The sequence below is a fragment of the Primulina eburnea genome, chromosome 12 (genome assembly GCF_022965805.1).
Source record: "Primulina eburnea isolate SZY01 chromosome 12, ASM2296580v1, whole genome shotgun sequence".
Classification (NCBI taxonomy): Eukaryota; Viridiplantae; Streptophyta; class Magnoliopsida; order Lamiales; family Gesneriaceae; genus Primulina; species Primulina eburnea.
This window is the reverse complement of record NC_133112.1, coordinates 35,672,251-35,692,187: the sequence shown is the minus strand read 5'-3', so window position 1 is coordinate 35,692,187 and position 19,937 is coordinate 35,672,251. Positions and strand designations below refer to the sequence as shown.

General features: G+C 32.9%; 2 protein-coding genes across 2 annotated transcripts; both read left to right on the top strand.

Moving 5' to 3' along the window:
• Window positions 1–2,241: 2,241 nt before the first annotated feature.
• LOC140807154 (uncharacterized) lies at window positions 2,242–5,850 on the top strand. The gene is made up of 2 exons (XM_073163875.1): window positions 2,242–5,006; window positions 5,444–5,850. The coding sequence occupies exons 1-2, from the start codon at window positions 2,333–2,335 to the stop codon at window positions 5,785–5,787; spliced, it is 3,018 nt and encodes a 1,005-aa protein (XP_073019976.1). The 5' UTR covers window positions 2,242–2,332; the 3' UTR covers window positions 5,788–5,850.
• Window positions 5,851–14,101: 8,251 nt separating this feature from the next.
• LOC140807105 (omega-3 fatty acid desaturase, chloroplastic-like) lies at window positions 14,102–17,536 on the top strand. Its single transcript, XM_073163800.1, has 8 exons — window positions 14,102–14,934; window positions 15,035–15,124; window positions 15,233–15,299; window positions 15,757–15,849; window positions 15,951–16,136; window positions 16,437–16,517; window positions 16,909–17,046; window positions 17,154–17,536. Exons 1-8 carry the CDS (start codon window positions 14,429–14,431, stop codon window positions 17,328–17,330), a joined length of 1,338 nt encoding a protein of 445 aa, XP_073019901.1. The 5' UTR covers window positions 14,102–14,428; the 3' UTR covers window positions 17,331–17,536.
• Window positions 17,537–19,937: the final 2,401 nt, after the last annotated feature.

Sequence of the window (19,937 nt, the reverse complement as noted above, 5' to 3'; positions counted from 1 at the left end):
TTAAACGTGCTTTTTAGAACACTGGTTTTACGAATGTTACGAGTCATTCCAAGCCATAGGGAATTGAATGAGAGTTATCAGGGCCGGACCTGAGGCGAGGCGCAAGAGGCTGTCCCTGGCCCCCCTGCAATCAAGTAAAGGGCGTTTCTCCAATGGACAACTACAGAATGAGGCTTTCCACTTCTTGTAAATTTTCTAAATACTATTTTTTAGGTTAATAATTTCAACGAAATAAATGCTATTGATCTTCGCCTCTGTTTGGGATGTCGTCTTGCAAAAATTTTATAGAAAATTTTCCATCAATTTTTGATATTGGGAATTTAGTATTTGTTTCTTAATCAAATTGCTTTAAATTAGTTCTCTAAAATTTCTACAACTTTCGATCTTATCAGCTATATACAAGAAATCTTTTCTTTTGATTTCATTTTTTAACTATTATGTGTGATAAGTTTGAGATATTTTCATGATCAAGATCAGTATTGATTCAAAAAATAAAAATTTAATCTATCTATTACAATCAATAATGGGTTGTTGGATTAATGTAAGGCTGAGTTTGGATATAGAAGCTGTAGTTTTAAAAAAAAACACTTATATAAGTTCACTTTATTTAAAATATTTTTATTAAAAAAAGGTGATTTTTTGACGTCTGAGTAAATGCGAAAAATAATATTTTTTTTTTATTTTTAAATAGAATACAACTAGAATTCTAAAAATTCTAGTTTTTTTTTTAAAAAATAATTTTTAAAGTTTCAATCCTGTTCTCGATAACAAGCATCCACTGATGTTTCTGTGGCCATCGTTTCACTCACAAGTATATGTTTTGCTTAGTTTGGGCTTTGATTAACTTTCATTAGTGACAACACAAGGAATGGCTCTCATGTGAGACCGTCTCACGGATCATAATCTGTGAGACGGGTCAACCCTACCCATATTCACAATAAAAAGTAATAATTTTAGCATAAAAAGTAATACTTTTTCATGGGTTACCCAAATAAGAGATCCGTCTCACACATACGACCCGTGAGACAGTCTCACACAAGTTTTTGTCCAACACAAGTAGAAGACCGAAAGACCAAGTCAAAGTCTATAAAATTGAAATATCTAAAGATTCACGTTATAGACTTGACCAAATGCAGGTTCTTCCAAACCCTTGAAAACAATTCTTTCTTTGGATGCCATTTTCACATTACTTTCTCGGCAATATGTTAGGCCCACGCAAAAACATTTTCCCAAGAGATAATATAATTTTTCTTGTAATTTAGAAAGAGATATAAATCGACATATAAATTTAAAATTTTAACTTTCTTTATTACAAGAATACCTAAATCACTATCTAATAGGCGAAATTAATATCATGATTGAAATGAATTTAGAAATGAGTTACAATTTTAAATATTAATAGTTTCACATTAATACTGAAATTAAGATAAATCATTAATGGAAAATTAAAATAGTGAATTAACTCAAAAATAATATGTTGTCTTTGAAGGTATAATTTATTATAAAAATAAGTTTTTATCACGTGTATCATGAGTGAAACAAAATTTAGCCCAAAAATGAAATTAGAAACCCTAATTTTGTTTCACTATTAGATAAAAGGAATTTTTTAAATATATTTTATTTATTATATCGCAAACTTAGTCATGAATATCACATTCTACCCTTCTTATAAAAAGTTACGTCCTCGAAATTTAAAATTTATATTTTGATTGTTGTGAACAAATAAAAGTTGAATATAAAAATATAAATTAATATCATAAAATATCTTTAGGATTTTTTTAAAAAAACATTTAGTTGACGGTGGTGAATTATCTCAACATAAGAAAACTAAATGATCTAAGAAAATATTACCGGAGGAGGGATTAAAACTTACATTTTAGAACAAAGTTTTAAAATAAAATGTTTTCTTGATCTAATTTTAGTTAAAATTTTCTTTAAAAAAACATATTTAAATGCATCATATCTAGGAACATGATCGGTACTTTTCGCTACAAATTGGGTGTTTTCGTTATCTCCACAACCCACTTTGAGGGGGCGTGTTACGGAAACTCTACAATCAGAAAAAATTAGACGCAAATTAACAGAGATTAGCCATGACTCAAATTCTAAAAGTATCGGTGAAAGAATTAATGCTATCAAATCTCGACCATAATAATAACTTTCCTTTATTTGTTCATTTTTGTTTAAATATAATATTTTTTTAATTTCGAGAACTCCTTCTCTATATATACATTGTGCCATTCAATAGAAAAAAAATATCAAAAAGAAAGAAAATCATTTTCCTCCAATATTTCTCAGGCCATAAGTTGATATTCAGTATTGTACTAAAACTATGGCAATATGTGTAATCACTAAAGTGTTTGCCATTATTTTTGTGCTCTGTAATGCTGCAATAAGTCCATCGACATGCTCCAGCAATGCAACTGATGTACTTGCGTTGCTAGCTTTTAGAGCAGCCATTATCGACCCTCTCGGAGCTTTGAACTCCTGGAATCAGTCACGAGATTATTGCAGCTGGGAGGGAATTGAATGTGATTCCGAGAATCGTGATAGAGTTGTGGCAATAAACCTCATGTCTCAAGGCTTGGTGGGAACTCTTTCACCAAATATTGGCAATCTCTCTTTTCTTATGGCTATTGTTCTCCAAAACAATAGCTTTTATGGCCCAATTCCCCAACAGATAGGTCGCTTAAGGCTGCTAGAGTATGTTGAATTGAGTAATAATTCATTTGTTGGGGAAATACCAAGAAATATATCACAATGTCCAAGTCTTGTGTATCTTAACTTGATTGACAATAGGTTGTCTGGAAGTATCCCAGTCGAGCTCGGTTCTCTGCTCAACCTCGAAGCCCTTGGCTTAGGTAAAAACAATCTTTCAGGGTCTATCCCTCCATTTCTTGGTAATTTAACATCTCTTACACAACTATCTTTGGGGATTTGTGACTTTAGAGGAGAAATTCCGGAATCACTTGCACAACTTCGGAGGCTAAACTTTCTTTCATTAACCGGAAATCATTTAACAGGAAGGATCCCTTCTGGCCTCTTCAATATATCTACTATCTCTACTTTTGATGTCACTGTTAATGAACTTCAGGGGGTCATACCTGGTGACATAGGCCTCACACTCCCTAATTTAGAGAACCTTCATTTGGCGGAAAACAAATTCACCGGAGAACTTCCAGTCTCATTGTCGAACGCAACCTCCCTTGAAACAGTATACTTTGCCTTCAACAGATTCAAGGGGCCAATGCCAAAAGAACTTGGGAGGCTTTCCAATCTTAAGAGCTTTGCCATTAAAAAGAATTTCATTCACGATGATCTAAGTTTTATTGCATCATTGACAAATTGCACAGATCTAATGAATCTGGAATTTGGTGTCAACCTATGGAAGGGTTCATTGCCGGACTCGATGTGCAATCTTTCAAGGCGACTAGAGCAGCTAGATATTTCAGGAAGTCAAATACATGGTAATGTTCCTTCTGATATTGGGAACCTCGTCGGTCTCAATTACCTTCTTATTTATGAGACCAATATTGAGGGTCCCATTCCTTTTAGCATTGGCAAACTCTCGAATATGGGAATTCTCGTCTTAGCTGGAAACCGGCTTGCTGGTGAGATACCACGTTCATTCGGAAACTTGACTTTGTTAAATAAGTTGTACTTGCAAGGAAACAACTTGTCCGGAAGCATACCTCAGACTCTTGGCAATTTCACCAGATTGCAATTGTTAGACATAGGAAATAATTTTCTTGATGGCTCCATTCCTCCACAGATAATGAGTCTTTCCTCCATTTCTAGTTACTTACGTCTGTCTTACAATGCTTTAACGGGTTCAATTCCAAGTGAAGTTGGCGCTTTAACACACCTTACAGACTTAGACTTGTCATATAATAGATTGTCTGGTTTGATTCCAAACTCTTTAAGTGGTTGCACTAGCTTGGGAAGACTTCAACTTCAGGACAATTTGCTTCAAGGAGAGATACCACAAGGATTGAGTGCATTGACGGGTTTACAGGATTTGGATCTTTCAAGAAATAATTTGTCCGGTAAAATCCCAGTTTTTCTCGCTCGTCTAAATCTTGTAAATTTGAATATATCATTCAATAGGTTCAACGGCGAAGTACCAATACAAGGAGTATTTGGAAATAAGACAGCTTTTTCGGTTGAAGGGAATGTGGAACTATGTGGAGGAATTCTTGAGTTGAATCTTCCCCCTTGCAGTTCCACGAAGTCCTCTAAGAAACCTTTGCCAACTTTACTTAAAATCATCATTCCAACACTAGCTTCAGTAGGCCTATGTGTTACACTTTGTGCATGCATTTTCATACGCATATATCGGCCAAAACTTTTCATGAAAGAACAAACTTCAGCGGGGTTGATCAATGGCGACCTGTTCATGAGGTTGTCTTATGGAGATCTCTTAAAAGCCACCGGCGGTTTCTCAGAAGATAACTTGGTTGGTGCTGGAAGATTTGGATCTGTTTACAAAGGGATACTTGAGGATGGAAAGATAACGGTGGCAATCAAAGTGCTAAATCTTTTGGTCAAAGGCGCCTCTAAAAGCTTCGTAGCAGAATGCATTGCACTGAAAGGAATAAGGCATAGAAACCTTTTAAAACTATTGAGTGTTTGTGAAAGTATAGACTTCCAAAGAGGTGAATTCAGAGCATTGGTTTATGAATTTATGTCTAATGGGAGTTTGGAAGATCTGTTGTACCCTAACAAAGAGAAAAACGAAGAACATGATGCAGAGTTCCAGTGCCTTGACATGTTTCAGAGGCTCAAAATCGCCATCGATATTGCTCATGCACTTGAGTACCTACATATTGGCACAGATTCACCTATTATTCATGGCGACTTGAAGCCAAGTAATGTTCTTTTGGATGATGACATGACTGCACATGTAGGCGATTTCGGATTGTCTAAGAAAGTTTCAGACATGCTTGAATCACCAGAGAGCAGTAATACAATTGGGATCAAAGGCACCATAGGCTATGTTCCTCCAGGTATGTAACTATCCCTAAATAAAATCATACCAAAGCTTAGATTCACTCATTGAAAATCCATGATTTCAAATACATAATAGTTGTTTGACAAAATGATTTTAGATTCATCTCTAAAGTAATCATTATGTTTTTTAAATTAATATAATAATAATTATAAAGAATTGCAAAGACATCCAATATTAATGTCATTTTAAATTCATTCTTTAAATAATTTCTTAATAAAATACTCCCTTCTCTAAAAGCAAATATTTCCACTCAAATACAAACCCGAGTTTATTTCCATATTTTTTAATATATGAATCATTAATCCATTTATAGATAATAAATAACAATAGAAATTCATAACTAACCATTGCAATAAATCCCCAAAAAATGAATGAAATCGTAAGCGAAAAAATTGTTGTTTTTTTGACTCTCTACTTTGAACCACTTTTTAGAATATGGCACAAGTAACACGGTCTCGATAAAGGGCGATGTCTATAGCTTTGGGATTATTCTCCTGGAGATGTTCACAGGCAAGAGACCAACGGATCAAGCATTCGACGAAAACCTAAATCTTCATGATTTTGTTAGCAGTGCTTTACCAAATCATGTGACAGAAATCGTGGATCCACTCATTCTAGAAGGGCATGACATGAACAATAAGATGAAGGAGTGTATGGCTTCTTTATTAAGTATCGGGGTGGCATGTTCAAGCAAGGTACCGACTAGTAGAATGTGTATGACTGATGTTGTTCGCGAATTGTGTAAAATAAGAGTTGATTATATGGCTAGGACTTGAGTTAACTCTTTCGTATGATCAAACTATTTCAAGTATCACACATGCTTCGAATATTATTAAGCTCTATCGTAGCTTATTTTAGAAAATATTTTGTCAGATATACTTGTATAAGATGCATTTCATTATATCTTAATCACGACCGTCAGAGATATTGTCCTCGTTGCAGCCAAATAAGGGGATACCATCAATGAAATGCTCACAAGCGATAACTAATCCTAACACCAGATGGTTTAATTCATTGTAGCATATAATTTTACATGTTCATATTGACGAGGGAAAAAATTAGGATATCAAATAAAAATTAAAATAACAAAATGAAACATCAACTATTCGATGATATAACTGTAAAACCCGGGATTTTGTACAATCGGGATCATATCAGATTAATAATTTGATTATACTAGGATGGTGTAATCTGGGACAAATTTAAATTAATAGCGTGTATATTTTCGAGATTTGATTGAGATGAAAGATTTAGAATATCACCCGTTATCACGATTTTATCACGATTCTCGATAAAGATTTGATTCAAATTCAAACGCGATATCACTCGATCTTGATAGCAGCCAACCCCTATAAATAGGAGGACCTATAGACTCAAAAATTGCACCCAAATTCCCTCAAAATTTCGAGAAATCTCCCCCTAGTCCCCTTAGGAGTTTTCGAGCACAGCGAAGCGCTGCCGCCGTCCAGCCAGTGAAGTAGGAATTTCGAAAATTCTTGTGCAAGCAACCCTAATTATTCACGTAATTTTGCATCAAGAATTTAAGGTAAGTGGGCTGTTTTAAATTTCGGTTTTATGCATATTAAATTTTCGGTTTTTGGTTTTTAAAATTTGGTCAAGCACCGTCGTCTATACGTTTTTACGAAAGTTGGTACGTTTATGTTTGGCACTGTGAGGATTCCCTGAAAGTGGGTGGAATTCCAACATATGGCCCTTAACAGTGGGATAGAACTGTTTTATGGCCTCGCCTCCTTAGAGGATTAAAACTTAGGGACTGACGTCAGTAAACCATGAAGGGTGAAAAATCGCAGTGTTATTATGTTATGGAATTTACGTTACGATTATGAAAAGCATGTTGTACGTTTATGTTATGATTCGAAAATGTTATAAAATTGTTATGTTGTGTTCAAAGTCCCCCATTTACTGAGTATTCCCAAAATACTCACCCCTTACAATCTTCCCCAGATAAATCTGAAGAACAGGTTGAAGGAGAAGAATCTGAACAATTTTGGGGCTGGTGAATAATTGTTATTTCGAGATTTAATATTAGAGATTTTTTTTGAAGTTAGCAAATTTAAATTTTATGTAAGACGCTTCCGCATATTTATTTTAATTCAGTTGTAAAGACAGTTGTTTTTTGAGAAATTATGAATAATAAACTGGTTTTCGGTTTATACTATGCTACGAGGCTGGTCGTTTCAATTGTGTGATTGTTAAACGACGCCGATGTCTACTAACCCCGGTCTCGGGGCGTGACAATAACTGTCTCTGCTAGAAAAACGATCCCCACAACGCTTGAGTTGTTGTACATATTAAAAATATTTGTGATGTACTGTTACCACAAGTTAATGAATAACGTTTGATTCTAAATCAAACATAAACTCCAAGAAAAAAATATTTCAATATCGTCGTACTTTAATGCATGCATAGTCGCATGCCAATATTATTAATAGCATATCAAACAAGAAATCTTCATAAAATTATTTTGATATATCACATTATTATGCCCTATATATTTGCTTAAAAAAAACACCTTAGATATAATTAAAATAATTAAATTAATGTGAGCATCACTCTCTCCGCAGTATAATTATCATAGGCTCAAAAGATAATGGAGATTTGACGATTGGACTCAGGCCCGTTAAAGTTTAATTATTGAGTTGGACATATAAATCAGCCCAATAAAAGGCCCATCATGTTTAGAGATTATTGATTTCAGAGCAACACTAGCTATGAATCAACAAACACAAGATTACAAACAATTACTTCCATTTTTTCCAGTCTTTTAGAAAAAAAATTATTTATCATATCCAAATATAAAAATTCTTATTTCATTTATTTAATTAATTGTATATGGACGTGTTAGCTAATAATGTTCATAATTAATAAGTTATATGTTAAATGTTTGGTTTAAAAATATTAAATTAATTTGTTTGTCCACTTTACATGTAAAAAATTTAGCATATTAATCTTTTTTTTTTATCACAAAACTCCGGTGTATGGTCTTACGGGTTAATTTGCCAGACGACATGAAAAAATATCATTTTTATGTTAAAAATATTATTTTCAATTTTAAAAATGAATCGTGTTGACCTTTATCGTGAAAATAGAAATTCATATGTGAGGTCTCACAAGTGACGTACTATTTTGTTATTGGTGAAAGATTTCTCAATTATAATCTTATACTGAAGATTATGGTCCAAAACTCCAGATATGAAAAAAAAAAAAAAAAAAAAAAAAAAAAAAAAAAAAAAGAGAAATAGCATCACATTAAACACAACTTTTTCAATGAGTTGACAAAAATGTTGACGCAGGGACCATGCATTCATATGGACAATGTGAATGTTCGAATTCTGGACTCTAAGCGTTATGAAATATTGACCTCAACTTTCCTTAAAAATAAAAGTAATATTAATAATAATATCGACATCAACTTTATAGAATGGACATTTATTTTATATAATTTCTCTATTAGAGTATGTAGTCTTTTTGTCGGTTTTATTCATTTTATAAACATGAGTAGTGTTTTTATTTATTCAACACATGATACGTGTACTCAGTTGATAAATCACGATTACTCGTTCAACTATGATGAATAAATAACTGATCATGATTCGTCACTCAACATATATATCATGTGTCGAGTGGACGAATGTACTACTAATACGGATAGCATATATCAAACACCTTTGTCCCCATTATTTAAAACGTGATCGTCGAGTAACCACGTTTCTGTGGAATTGACCAGAATAAATATGTGATCACCATTCACCATTGCATAGTTAATGGGACGAAATATCTGGTAGATAAGTAAAGCAAAAAAAAAAAAAAAAATTATCTGCCCCGCCCTATACCAAGTTGTACTAAAAAAATAAAATATCTGCCATCGCATAGTTGATGTACTATATTATATTTCTTGTTCTCGAAAAAAATTCATTATTTTTTATATTAAAAGTCTGAATGAGTCTTATGTGAGACCGTTTCACGGATCTTAATCTGTTAGACGGGTCAACCCTACCCATATTCACAAAAAAAGTAGACAAAAACTTGTGTGAGACAGTCTCACGGGTCATATTTGTGAGACGGATTTCTTATTTGGGTCATCCATGAAAAAGTATTACTTTTTATGCTAAGAGTATTAGTTTTTATTGTGAATATGGGTAGAGTTGACTCGTCTCACAGATTAAGATCCGTGAGACGGTCTCACATAAGACTCACTCTAAAAAGTAATACTCTTAGCATAAAAATTAATATTTTTTCATGGATGATCCAAATAAAAGATCTGTCTCACAAATACGATCCGTGAAACCGTCTCACACAAGTTTTTGCCTAAAAGTATTTTTTTTTTTTCACAATTTGGTAATTTTATTTTTAGCTTCCTCTTGATAAACTTTATGTTTTTTATTTGTTAATAAAAATTATTTACTAAAAATATTTTTCATATTCAAAAAAAAAAATTTTATATAATAATTTGTACCAAACCATATTTTATCAAATTTACAAAATTTCAAATCAAACCAAACCAAACCAAACTGGATTTTTCATATCCAAACCAAAACGTGAATTTTGATTCGATTTAGTTCGGATTGATTTGTATGATTAATTTTAAATTTTGAGTTTTATAGTGAATTAGTGTATCGGGTGTCGTAATTTGAAAAAGTAACAATTGACACTTGATATAAATTGAGTAAACATTTTATTTAATCGTTGAAAATAATAATTATAAGTTAAATATCATAAATTAAAATACTTGTGCATGTTACATAATTTTATAACTTATAAAAAAATCTAAATTTTAAATGTTGTAGGTACTTTTTATATGTGCTAAAATATGTAATAAATGCGAACTCGCTAATAATAGAATACATAATAAATATCAAATAAAATATTTTTATATCCGGAAAAAAAAATCACATTAAATTAACAAGATTTATTATTAATTTTTTATATTTATGTAATCAGATTGAATTAGTTTAGTTGAGTTTGTTTTAATCAAATACTTGAACCAAATCAATTTTTTCGATATTGTTGATTTTAGAACTAATCTAAACCATGATTAACTAAAAACCGATCCAAATTGATTTTTTTTTTTTCCCGATTTGGTTGGTTTGGTGTTAATCAGTAGAGTGGGTCTCGTGTGAGACCGTCTCACGGATCATAATCTGTGAGACGGGTCAACTCTACTCATATTCACAATAAAAAGTAATACTCTTAGCATAAAAAAAATAATACTTTTTTATGGATAACTCAAATAAGAGATCCGTCTCACAAATACGACTCGTGAGACCGTCTCATACAAGTTTTTGCCTAATCAGTATTATCCTAGGTGAAAATCACAGTTTCTTGTTGACTTAGTGAATTGATTTAATTGATTGACAATATGTGAACTTATATAAAATTTAGGCATATGTGAACTTATATATAAATATATAAATATATTCCATGTGTCACATCGGTACTTGTTGGTGTATGTCTCGTTCATTTGCTATAAAGAAAGCTTAGAAACACTTTTTCCGTCCAAATTTGCAAATATAATTCCTAATTAAATTTGTCTGATTTATTATTGGTCGGCAGGAGTAATATCTTAGACAAGTTTGACTAGATGGTTGATTAATTTTTTTTCACTTTCAATAATTAATGTATATAAATAAAAGAAAGAAAATATGGAGGATAATATAAGTAATTTGATTGATTTGTGATAAATAATTAATACATAAAATTTCAGTAAAATAAGTTATGAGATTTTATTAATATAAAGATACCGCGATGACATTCGTCCAAATAAATAAAATGATTTTGACATCATAATTACAATCTTTACCATATATTAAATTTGAGATTTTAATAACTAAGTAACTAATATCCGTATTATATATATAAGCAAAAACTTGTGTAAGACGGTCTCACGGGTCGTATTTTGTGAGACGGATCTCTTATTTAGGTTATCCATGAAAAATTATTAATTTTATGCTAAGCGTATTACTTTTATTGTGAATATCGGTAGGGTTAACCCGTCTCACAGATAAAGATTCGGGAGACTGTCTCACAATATATATATATATATATATATATATATATATATATATATATATATATATATATATATATATATGATTCTTATTTTATATAAATGTAATGCGTGTGGTGTAATATTTTAGGTTTGTTTAATTAAGTTGTAAGACTCGAAGGTTCACCACTTGATTGTCACGACTTGTATCGGAATTGACCCCAAACTTTAAGTAATATTTGAATTGACATTCACACAAAACATACCACGATGTGTTAATTTTGACCTCAAACGACCTTTTTGTATTTTTTAAATAGACTTTAGATAATATTTAAAAAAAAAATAGACTTTAGATTTGATTTGAAAACATATATTTTTGGCAAAAACTGGTGTGAGACGGTCTCACGGGTCGTATTTGTGAGACGGATCTCTTATTTGGGTCATCCATGAAAAAATATTACTTTTTATACTAAGAGTATTACTTTTTAGGCAAAAACTTGTGTGAGACGGTCTCACGGGTCGTATTTTGTGAGACGGATCTTTATTTGGATAATCCATGAAAAAATATTACTTTTTATGCTAAGAGTATTACTTTTTATTGTGAATATGGTCAGGGTTGACCCGTCTCACAGATTGAGATCCGTGAGACGGTCTCACGTGAGACCTACTCTACTTTTTATTGTGAATATGAGTAGGGTTGACCCGTCTCACAGATTAAGATCCGTGAGACGGTCTCACATGAGACCCACTTTATATTTTTAATATGAAAACTTATTAATTAATATAATAATAGGTTATTCACATAAATCAAGAGCACCTTAGATTATCTATTTGTATTGGCACCAAAATTAGAGATATCGTATTAATAATAATATTAAACGATAACGACGTCGGTTATATCTTGCATTCAAACACGTCTATTTTTTACCCAATATAAAAATAAAAAACCCCTCTCGATATAGTCTTCGTAGTATTTTTATGTGTCAAAATCATCCCTCATGTTCGTGAATTGGGTCAATCAGTCCCTACGGTATATTCTGTCCTACAATTGAAAAATGGAAGCCCCAAATTCACTTCCCCCAATTTCAGAATACAAGAAAAGGAAAAAGAAGAAGCACATACACATAATTAGAGATGTAAATGAATCGATCTAGTTTGTGAAATTTTTCGAGCCAGATTGCAAACATTTGATTTGTATTCGAATTTATCGAATTCGTGCTCATTTTATATCTCACGAACTTTTAATATTTTATTAATATAATATCAATTTATATTATATTAATAGATTTCGAGTATTTATTCTCGAACAATAGTTAGAATAGTTCATGAACATATTCAAATCTTTTGACCAGAACTCTAACCGAATCTCTAGTTAGAACCAAACTTGATAATGTTCATTTTCACGCTATGCACAACTTGACTCAAGTGGTTCCATAGTGGATGACACCCCTCATATCAAATATATTTCAACATTTTATAATTTAATTTTTGCAATAATCTACCCGTGGAATTGAAAACAAGAAGTAAATTAACTACTGAAAATTTGCAACATTCGACCTTTTATGTAGATCTCTTTGTATTTTTTTCTTAGAGTGATCTCTTTTCAAAACTCGATTTTAGTCGCCCATATTTAAATTTTTTGTATATTAATACATTTTTTTAAAAGATTTAGCCAGAGTTTGTACGAGAATGTTGACGTAGCACCAAACAAGTTAATGATAATTGGTGTTTCTCGGGTCACGAAAATGATATCAATCTTGATTTTAATGATATTTTTTTTTGGTTTCTAACATATTTATTCAATTGTGTAATTGCAAGATGTCAAGTTGAGATATTTGACAAGCCGAAACTTGAATGAAGACGAAATGAAAATTTGGTGATATAAAGTATTTCGATGATATCCCACCAACCATTAATCTAAATTAATAGAAGGTAAAACATTTGAGTGAAATGTAGCCTCATTAGTTGAATATAGCTCTCGATCCGTCGATTTATGGGCAAAGTGGTAAACATGAAAGTTGTAGCTATTTTTCTTAAATTTCAATATAATCGAAAATCATTTAATATCAAGTTTATATGAGAGAGATATGCTCGAAATACTGAACTGTGTATACGGTTAAACTATTTCTGCAATATGTGCAAAACATGCAGCTTCATCGCGAAATATCAGCTTCTTAAGCTTCAGTTCAGACTTCAATTTTTGAAGATGATTTGTAAATCATTATCTTATATTTTCGACACATTCTGAATCATTTCACACGATAATCGAGCTGATAAATATCGTCAAAATACTAGAGCTGGTCTATCGAGCTGTCCGACTCGACGATGTTTGATACAAAACCAAGATTACAATAAAATAAATATATATCACCAAAATTATTTGTAAGCATGTGAATGAGAGAACCTATCTCTAACAGCCCTCTCTTTTCCACCCCACACGAAAAGTGTGGAGTTCAATTAAACAACAAATAAATACTAGATTCCGAAAAGAGTCCCACAAAAGGTTTGGCATACATTTAACTGTCTTTCACATAAATATATGTAAAAACAATATATACTTGCATGTGATAATAATTAAGATTTAAGTATAATTTAAATCACAATATACATATAAATCAAACTTTAATTCCTCTACAACAATACGAAGATACAAAAGTGAAAACAATCGAATTAAGAGAGTACAACAATGGATCGATGTAGTTAAATGAAACTCAAGAATTCTCACATCAATATATTAAATCCTAAATTGATCATGTTCGAGATTCAATTATAACATTGTCAACTCAAAAATAAATAAAAATGCAAAATCTCCGGTGTACAATCAACGGGCTTTTATAACCTCGGATTTTTTAAAATCAGACACAAAAAAACATAGTTTTTAAAAGAGAATTGATTTCGTAAGGTTTGAATTTTCTCAGGGGCGTCGATGCAATTTGCACGCCTAACATGACCCAAATGTTAATAATAAAAAAAGGAAGAAAATTTAGGTATGCGTGTATCTGAACAGAAAGGGACTCTTTCAAAATAAAACCTCAAGAAAGTCGAAAAGATATGACCGCCTGTGGATACATTAAATTCACGTTTTTCGTTCGCAAATACGTATAAAATTAAGATTGATGGGATGGGAAAGAGGCGAGAAATGGGCTAATTGGTGTCCATAAATACTCCATATCTCGCGTTGCAGAGGACTCAGCGTGAGATTCCTGGGTCTTGGGCCTGAAATCTGAGGAGAGAATCCCCTGTATTATCTGCAAGCACCCTTTTTCCAGCTAATAAATTCTGCAGATTTATACGTATACTGCAAAACCATCGAGTCCACACATTTTTCTCTCCCACTTGCGTGAGAAAACATTGAAAAGCCGAAATCTTGGTTATATTATTGAGTTGCGAGGCTTTGCGCATAATCTCATATGGCTAGTTGGGTTCTATCGGAATGTGGGTTGCGGCCACTTCCAAAAATTTATCCTAAACCAAGAATTGGCCAAGCGTTCTTGAATTCTAGCCTCTCGAAGCTGAATATTCAGCGACCTAATTTTGGAAATGGTTCCGCGTCTTGTTTGTTTAATGGGACTAAGAACAAAGAGAGGAGTTGGGGTTTGAAAGTGAGTGCGCCGCTTAGAGTTCCTCATATTGAAGAAGAAATAGAGGAATTTAAAAGGGTCAGAATTGGTGGGGAAGAATTTTTTGACCCTGGGTCACCACCTCCATTTAAGTTATCTGATATTAAGAATGCAATTCCAAAGCATTGTTGGGTGAAGGATCCATGGAAGTCTATGAGTTATGTTGTGAGAGATGTGGCTGTGGTTTTGGGATTGGCTGCTGTAGCAGCCTACTTTAACAATTGGGTGGTGTGGCCTTTGTATTGGTTAGCTCAGGGGACTATGTTCTGGGCTCTCTTTGTTCTTGGCCATGACTGGTAATTTTATTTTTACAAGATTTTCAAGAATGTTGCCATTTCCTTGGTTGTTTGGTGTAATATGTGAAAAGGGTTTAATTTTCTTGTCTTGAATTTGCAGTGGACATGGAAGTTTTTCAAATAATCACAAGCTGAATAGTGTTGTTGGCCATCTTCTTCATTCTTCGATCTTGGTTCCTTACCATGGATGGTATGTTACATGTCATCCATCCAAATTTCCAATTCTTTTGTTAATTAGAACTCTTGTTTTTGACATATCCTTCGCATGGCTCAAAATTTTTTCTGGTGAATTGTGCAGGAGAATTAGTCACAGGACTCATCATCAGAACCATGGGCATGTGGAGAATGATGAATCCTGGCACCCTGTAATTATTCAAACTTCTAGTCAGCTACTCTTTTTTTTTATGCCTAGAAAGTCTTTGTATCTTGATTTGGTGTTGAAAGTATATTCGGTTGTATAGTTCAAATCTTAAAGCCGGCACTAACCAAGTCTAGCGTTTTAATTGCTATGTTAAATATTAAGCTACACAAGACAGTAGGGTAATTATTGCTTTAGACAGGAATCCTTTAAAACTCACATCAGTTTGTCTGCGAATTTTTTATTCTTATGCGACTTACGTCTTAGGGGTAGTCGTGCATAATAGTGAAGGGGGTTGTCGCACAAACAAGTCGAGAATCATTAAATCTTTCAGGAGTTCGAGCATGATGTTTTGGTTGTTTTGCTAGATAGGCACATACAAGACAGTGGAGCAATTGACACTTTATACAGATCTACAATATTTAGTAAGATTATGATTTGTTTCTTTATTGGCTTTAATTCAGTTAAATGAGAAGACGTATAATAATCTGGATTTCATTACCAAGAAACTGAGATTCACATTGCCTTTCCCCATGCTGGCATACCCAATCTATCTGGTATGTTGCTTCTTTCTTCAGAATCAACGACTTTTTAGCCGTAATTCGACTGAACTGAAATTCACTGATTATATTTCTTGGCCATGTGTATTTGATGACAGTGGAGTAGAAGTCCGGGGAAAACCGGCTCTCATTTTAATCCAAGCAGTGATTTGTTTGTTCCAAATGAAAAGAAAGATGTAATAACCTCTACCGCTTGTTGGACAGCAATGGTCGGATTGCTTGTAGGACTATCATTTATTATGGGTCCTGTTCAATTGCTCAAACTCTACGGCGTGCCATACTTGGTTAGTTCTATCTCTTCGTATCATTTCTAATTTTGTCATTCAAGTGGGGTAGTAAATATGTAGCTTTATGGAACTTGGCAGGGGAAGTGATCATCTGCCTCAACTAAAATTTACTATTCCTGAATTTTTAATTTTAGCATAGGAATTATATGTTGAAACATTTAGCAACACATCTGAATCGATTCCTTGGTTTTGTTCTTTCCGTAGTTGAAAGGATAATTTGGACTCATACTCGGTTTGATTCTCCCTTATCTGACTTTGAAACAACTTGGTAAATTTTTTAATATGAATTGGCTGCAGGGTTTTGTAATCTGGCTTGATTTAGTTACCTACTTACATCACCATGGCCATGAGGATAATCTTCCCTGGTACCGCGGAAAGGTAATCAAATCAGTATTCATTTCAATTTTCAGCTAGAAACAACCGTTATTTTTAAATCTAATCGAGTTAATTGACAGAAGACAGATGACTAATCATAAGATTTGTCCAAGTCTTCAATCAAAATCTACTTGGCTTTATAATGGTCAAGTGTGGATAAAGACACCGAACTTTTGGCTCGGTCTTTTCAGTTTCTAAAGTGATTAAAAGATGAAAAAGGAAATCTCAAAATACAGTTTATTACTGTTTCTGCATCAACTTCTTTTTAAAATATATAAGAAAAAGCTTCTTTTTTTAACCTCATATCCGAAGACACTTTTATTTAAAGAACACAACGCAAGTCTCTGCTTGATATATTATTTTACTAAGTGTACCTTTATATTTGGTAACGCAGGAATGGAGTTATCTCAGAGGTGGGCTTACGACCCTCGATCGAGATTATGGATGGATCAACAACATCCACCATGACATTGGGACACATGTTGTACATCACCTCTTCCCTCAAATCCCACACTATAATTTGATAGAAGCGGTGAGTGTCAATTCGGGGAACCAAAAAGAAAAACTGATCCCTTTTCGATCAATTTCACTCGATTTTGATTCCACCAAGTGCTAATGAATACTATTCTTTCGATGCAGACCGAAGCAGCTAGACCTGTACTGGGAAAATATTACAGGGAGCCTAAAAGATCAGGCCCTATACCATTTCATTTACTTGGAGTTCTCTTAGAAAGCATGAGAAAAGATCACTATGTGAGTGACACTGGTGACATTATATATTATCAGTCCGATCCTCAGACGTTGAAAAATCGTTAGTCCTGATGAATATATAGCATACAGCCAAGAACGAAGAGCTGCGTCTGAGCATATTATAATTTGTTAGCTGTGACTAATTCAATTCCTTTTGTGGATTTCAATAAATATCGATTCTTTTCCTCAGTGAGGGAGTAGCATATTGATATTATTTATTGTAAAGATATTGGGTTATTCTTGATGCATTTATAGAATGACATTGTACTGTATCTTGATATCAGACAAAAGCGTAACTGGATTATTTGCAATTGTCTTTTCAATTCCAGCTTAGTAAATTCATATGATCAATATTGTACGTAATTCAGTATCTTTTCTTTCGAGTTGAGAGAGAAAATTGTTATAATTAAGTCTCGATCTTGACATCTCGTCCCAAACTTAGGACGTTGGTATCAGATGAACTGTAAGTCATCGGTTAGTATTGTATCTTTAGTTCTTAGCAATTTTAAGCTTTTTTCCAAGAGAGTGATGATGTGACAGTGCAAAAGAAAATCTTTATTGTGTCCAATTTCGAAATTGTCATGTATTAGCTTCAACCGAGTGTTTAAAAACCATGGTGTGACATAATTCTTACAACAAGAAAATAATAAAAATCAATGTAGCCAAAGATGGATAATTTTTAATCATTTTCATGGCACGAAAGCTGCTTGAGCCAACAGGTGATACCTATGTAAAATCATGGGCCAAGTCCAATGTAACATCTCTAAATAAAACTCGAACTCTCTTTCTGTCTTTGTGACATTTTGCCCCAATTAAACTTTTCATGAATGATAAATTAATTATTTAATAGACACATCGGGGCATATTAATGTACAATATCATTGACGGGGTTGCAAAGTTTGCGTTTAAGTGTTCGTCCTTGCACCCAACAATTTTTCTGTGCGCTCTAAGGTGAGGTGATCCTGCACCGTCTAGGGTTAAACAGTCTGGCTCATCGACACTCACATAGTGCAACCCCTCATGTCATCAATTGCTTGATATTGGACTTTGTACTGCCACAATATAAGAAAATAAAGTCGCGTATCTGCTAACAATTATAATTTTTTCTTAATGGCGATCGCTTGATCTTAACAATTGATATCAGAAAGAAATCACGAGTTCAAATTGTCTCATAAGCAATTTTTTGGAGAATGTTGGAGCGTCCGTCGTCACATACATCAATTTTTTTGTGTGATAATAGGCGGGTGGTCTGTACCACCCGACCACCCAAAGCTTAACAGCCCAAACCATGGACACACACATAGTTCAGACCGATCTCTTAGTGTGAGGTATTACGTTGTCACATTGTAAGGAGGTTAAGTTGCGCATCTGCTTAAAACTATACATTTTGGCTTAGTAATAAAATATTGATGTTAACCATTTGTATTTTAGAAATATTAAAATTAGTATTATTATTAGTCTTATTATTTTTCATTGGGGCAATATACGAATCTCTCTTTTACTTCAAGTGAGTAATTATATTACAACATTTTTGGGCTAAAAAAAATAAAATGAATTGTTCTTGTTTGATAATATCGAAAATTTTCATTCTAAATTCATTTTGACACTAGAAGATTAGTAAATTAATCCATTATTCTAACCTGACCTTTAGGTCGGTTAATTCTAAAACATTATTAATATAAGTTATCCACGAGAAAATTTAGAAATTAAATGCATATGTGTGATGAGTTTTAGATTATGTTATGATCTATTTTGGAAATAGCCAAAAACATATGTGTGATAAAAAATTTACTTTTTTTGAAAATGGAATGTTTTTACCCTACTTCTATTCTAGAATTACCCAACTCACGATCCATTTCGATTTAACCTGGTTTGTAAAAAAGTGGTTTAACCGGTTCCAGATTGATCTGAATTAAATCATACTGAGTTGCACGAAAACGATTCCGGAACTATTTTAATCTGGTCCAGATGAATTTGATCCAATAATATATATAATTTTTGTTTATTTTGTTACGTAAATAACTTCTTTATGTACCCGTTGGTTGAATTAAACTAAAAATTTGTTTCCAATCGTGTTCTAATCTGGTCCATTCGATTTTGGATTGAGTTATACTCTTGATATCCATTAAATTCAATATGATATCCTGCATAATTCGTTAAGTTCCATTACTCTATAATCTAGAACTGGTTTAGTCTGTTCCGAAACCAATCCGATTAACATCCTTACCTATCAGAGCTCGAGTAAATATTTTATAGATTACATGATAAAATATGTAATGTATGATCCAATTGAAATTATTTGGTTTGTGTTGGCTAGGTATTTTTAGGGTTCCTAACCAGATATCGAACAATCCATTAAGAAAAACTTATTACAACCTCTAATGGACTTATTCAATTAGAGGCTTTCATATATTATAAGGAATGAAATTATTGTTAATTGTCCCACATCGGTTGGATAGATAACTTGGGAGTTGTATATATTGGCTTGAACAATCCTCCCCTCTTGAGCTAGCTTTTGGGTTGAGTTGGGTCCAAGTTCCAATCTTAACATGGTATCAGAGCCCGGGTTCCACCGTTATGTTGTTGGACTGCCTATAATTAGGCCACCCGTTATTCCCATAATTGGGTCATTTGTAAACTTCACGCTCCAGATGTTCATTCCTGGGCGTGAGA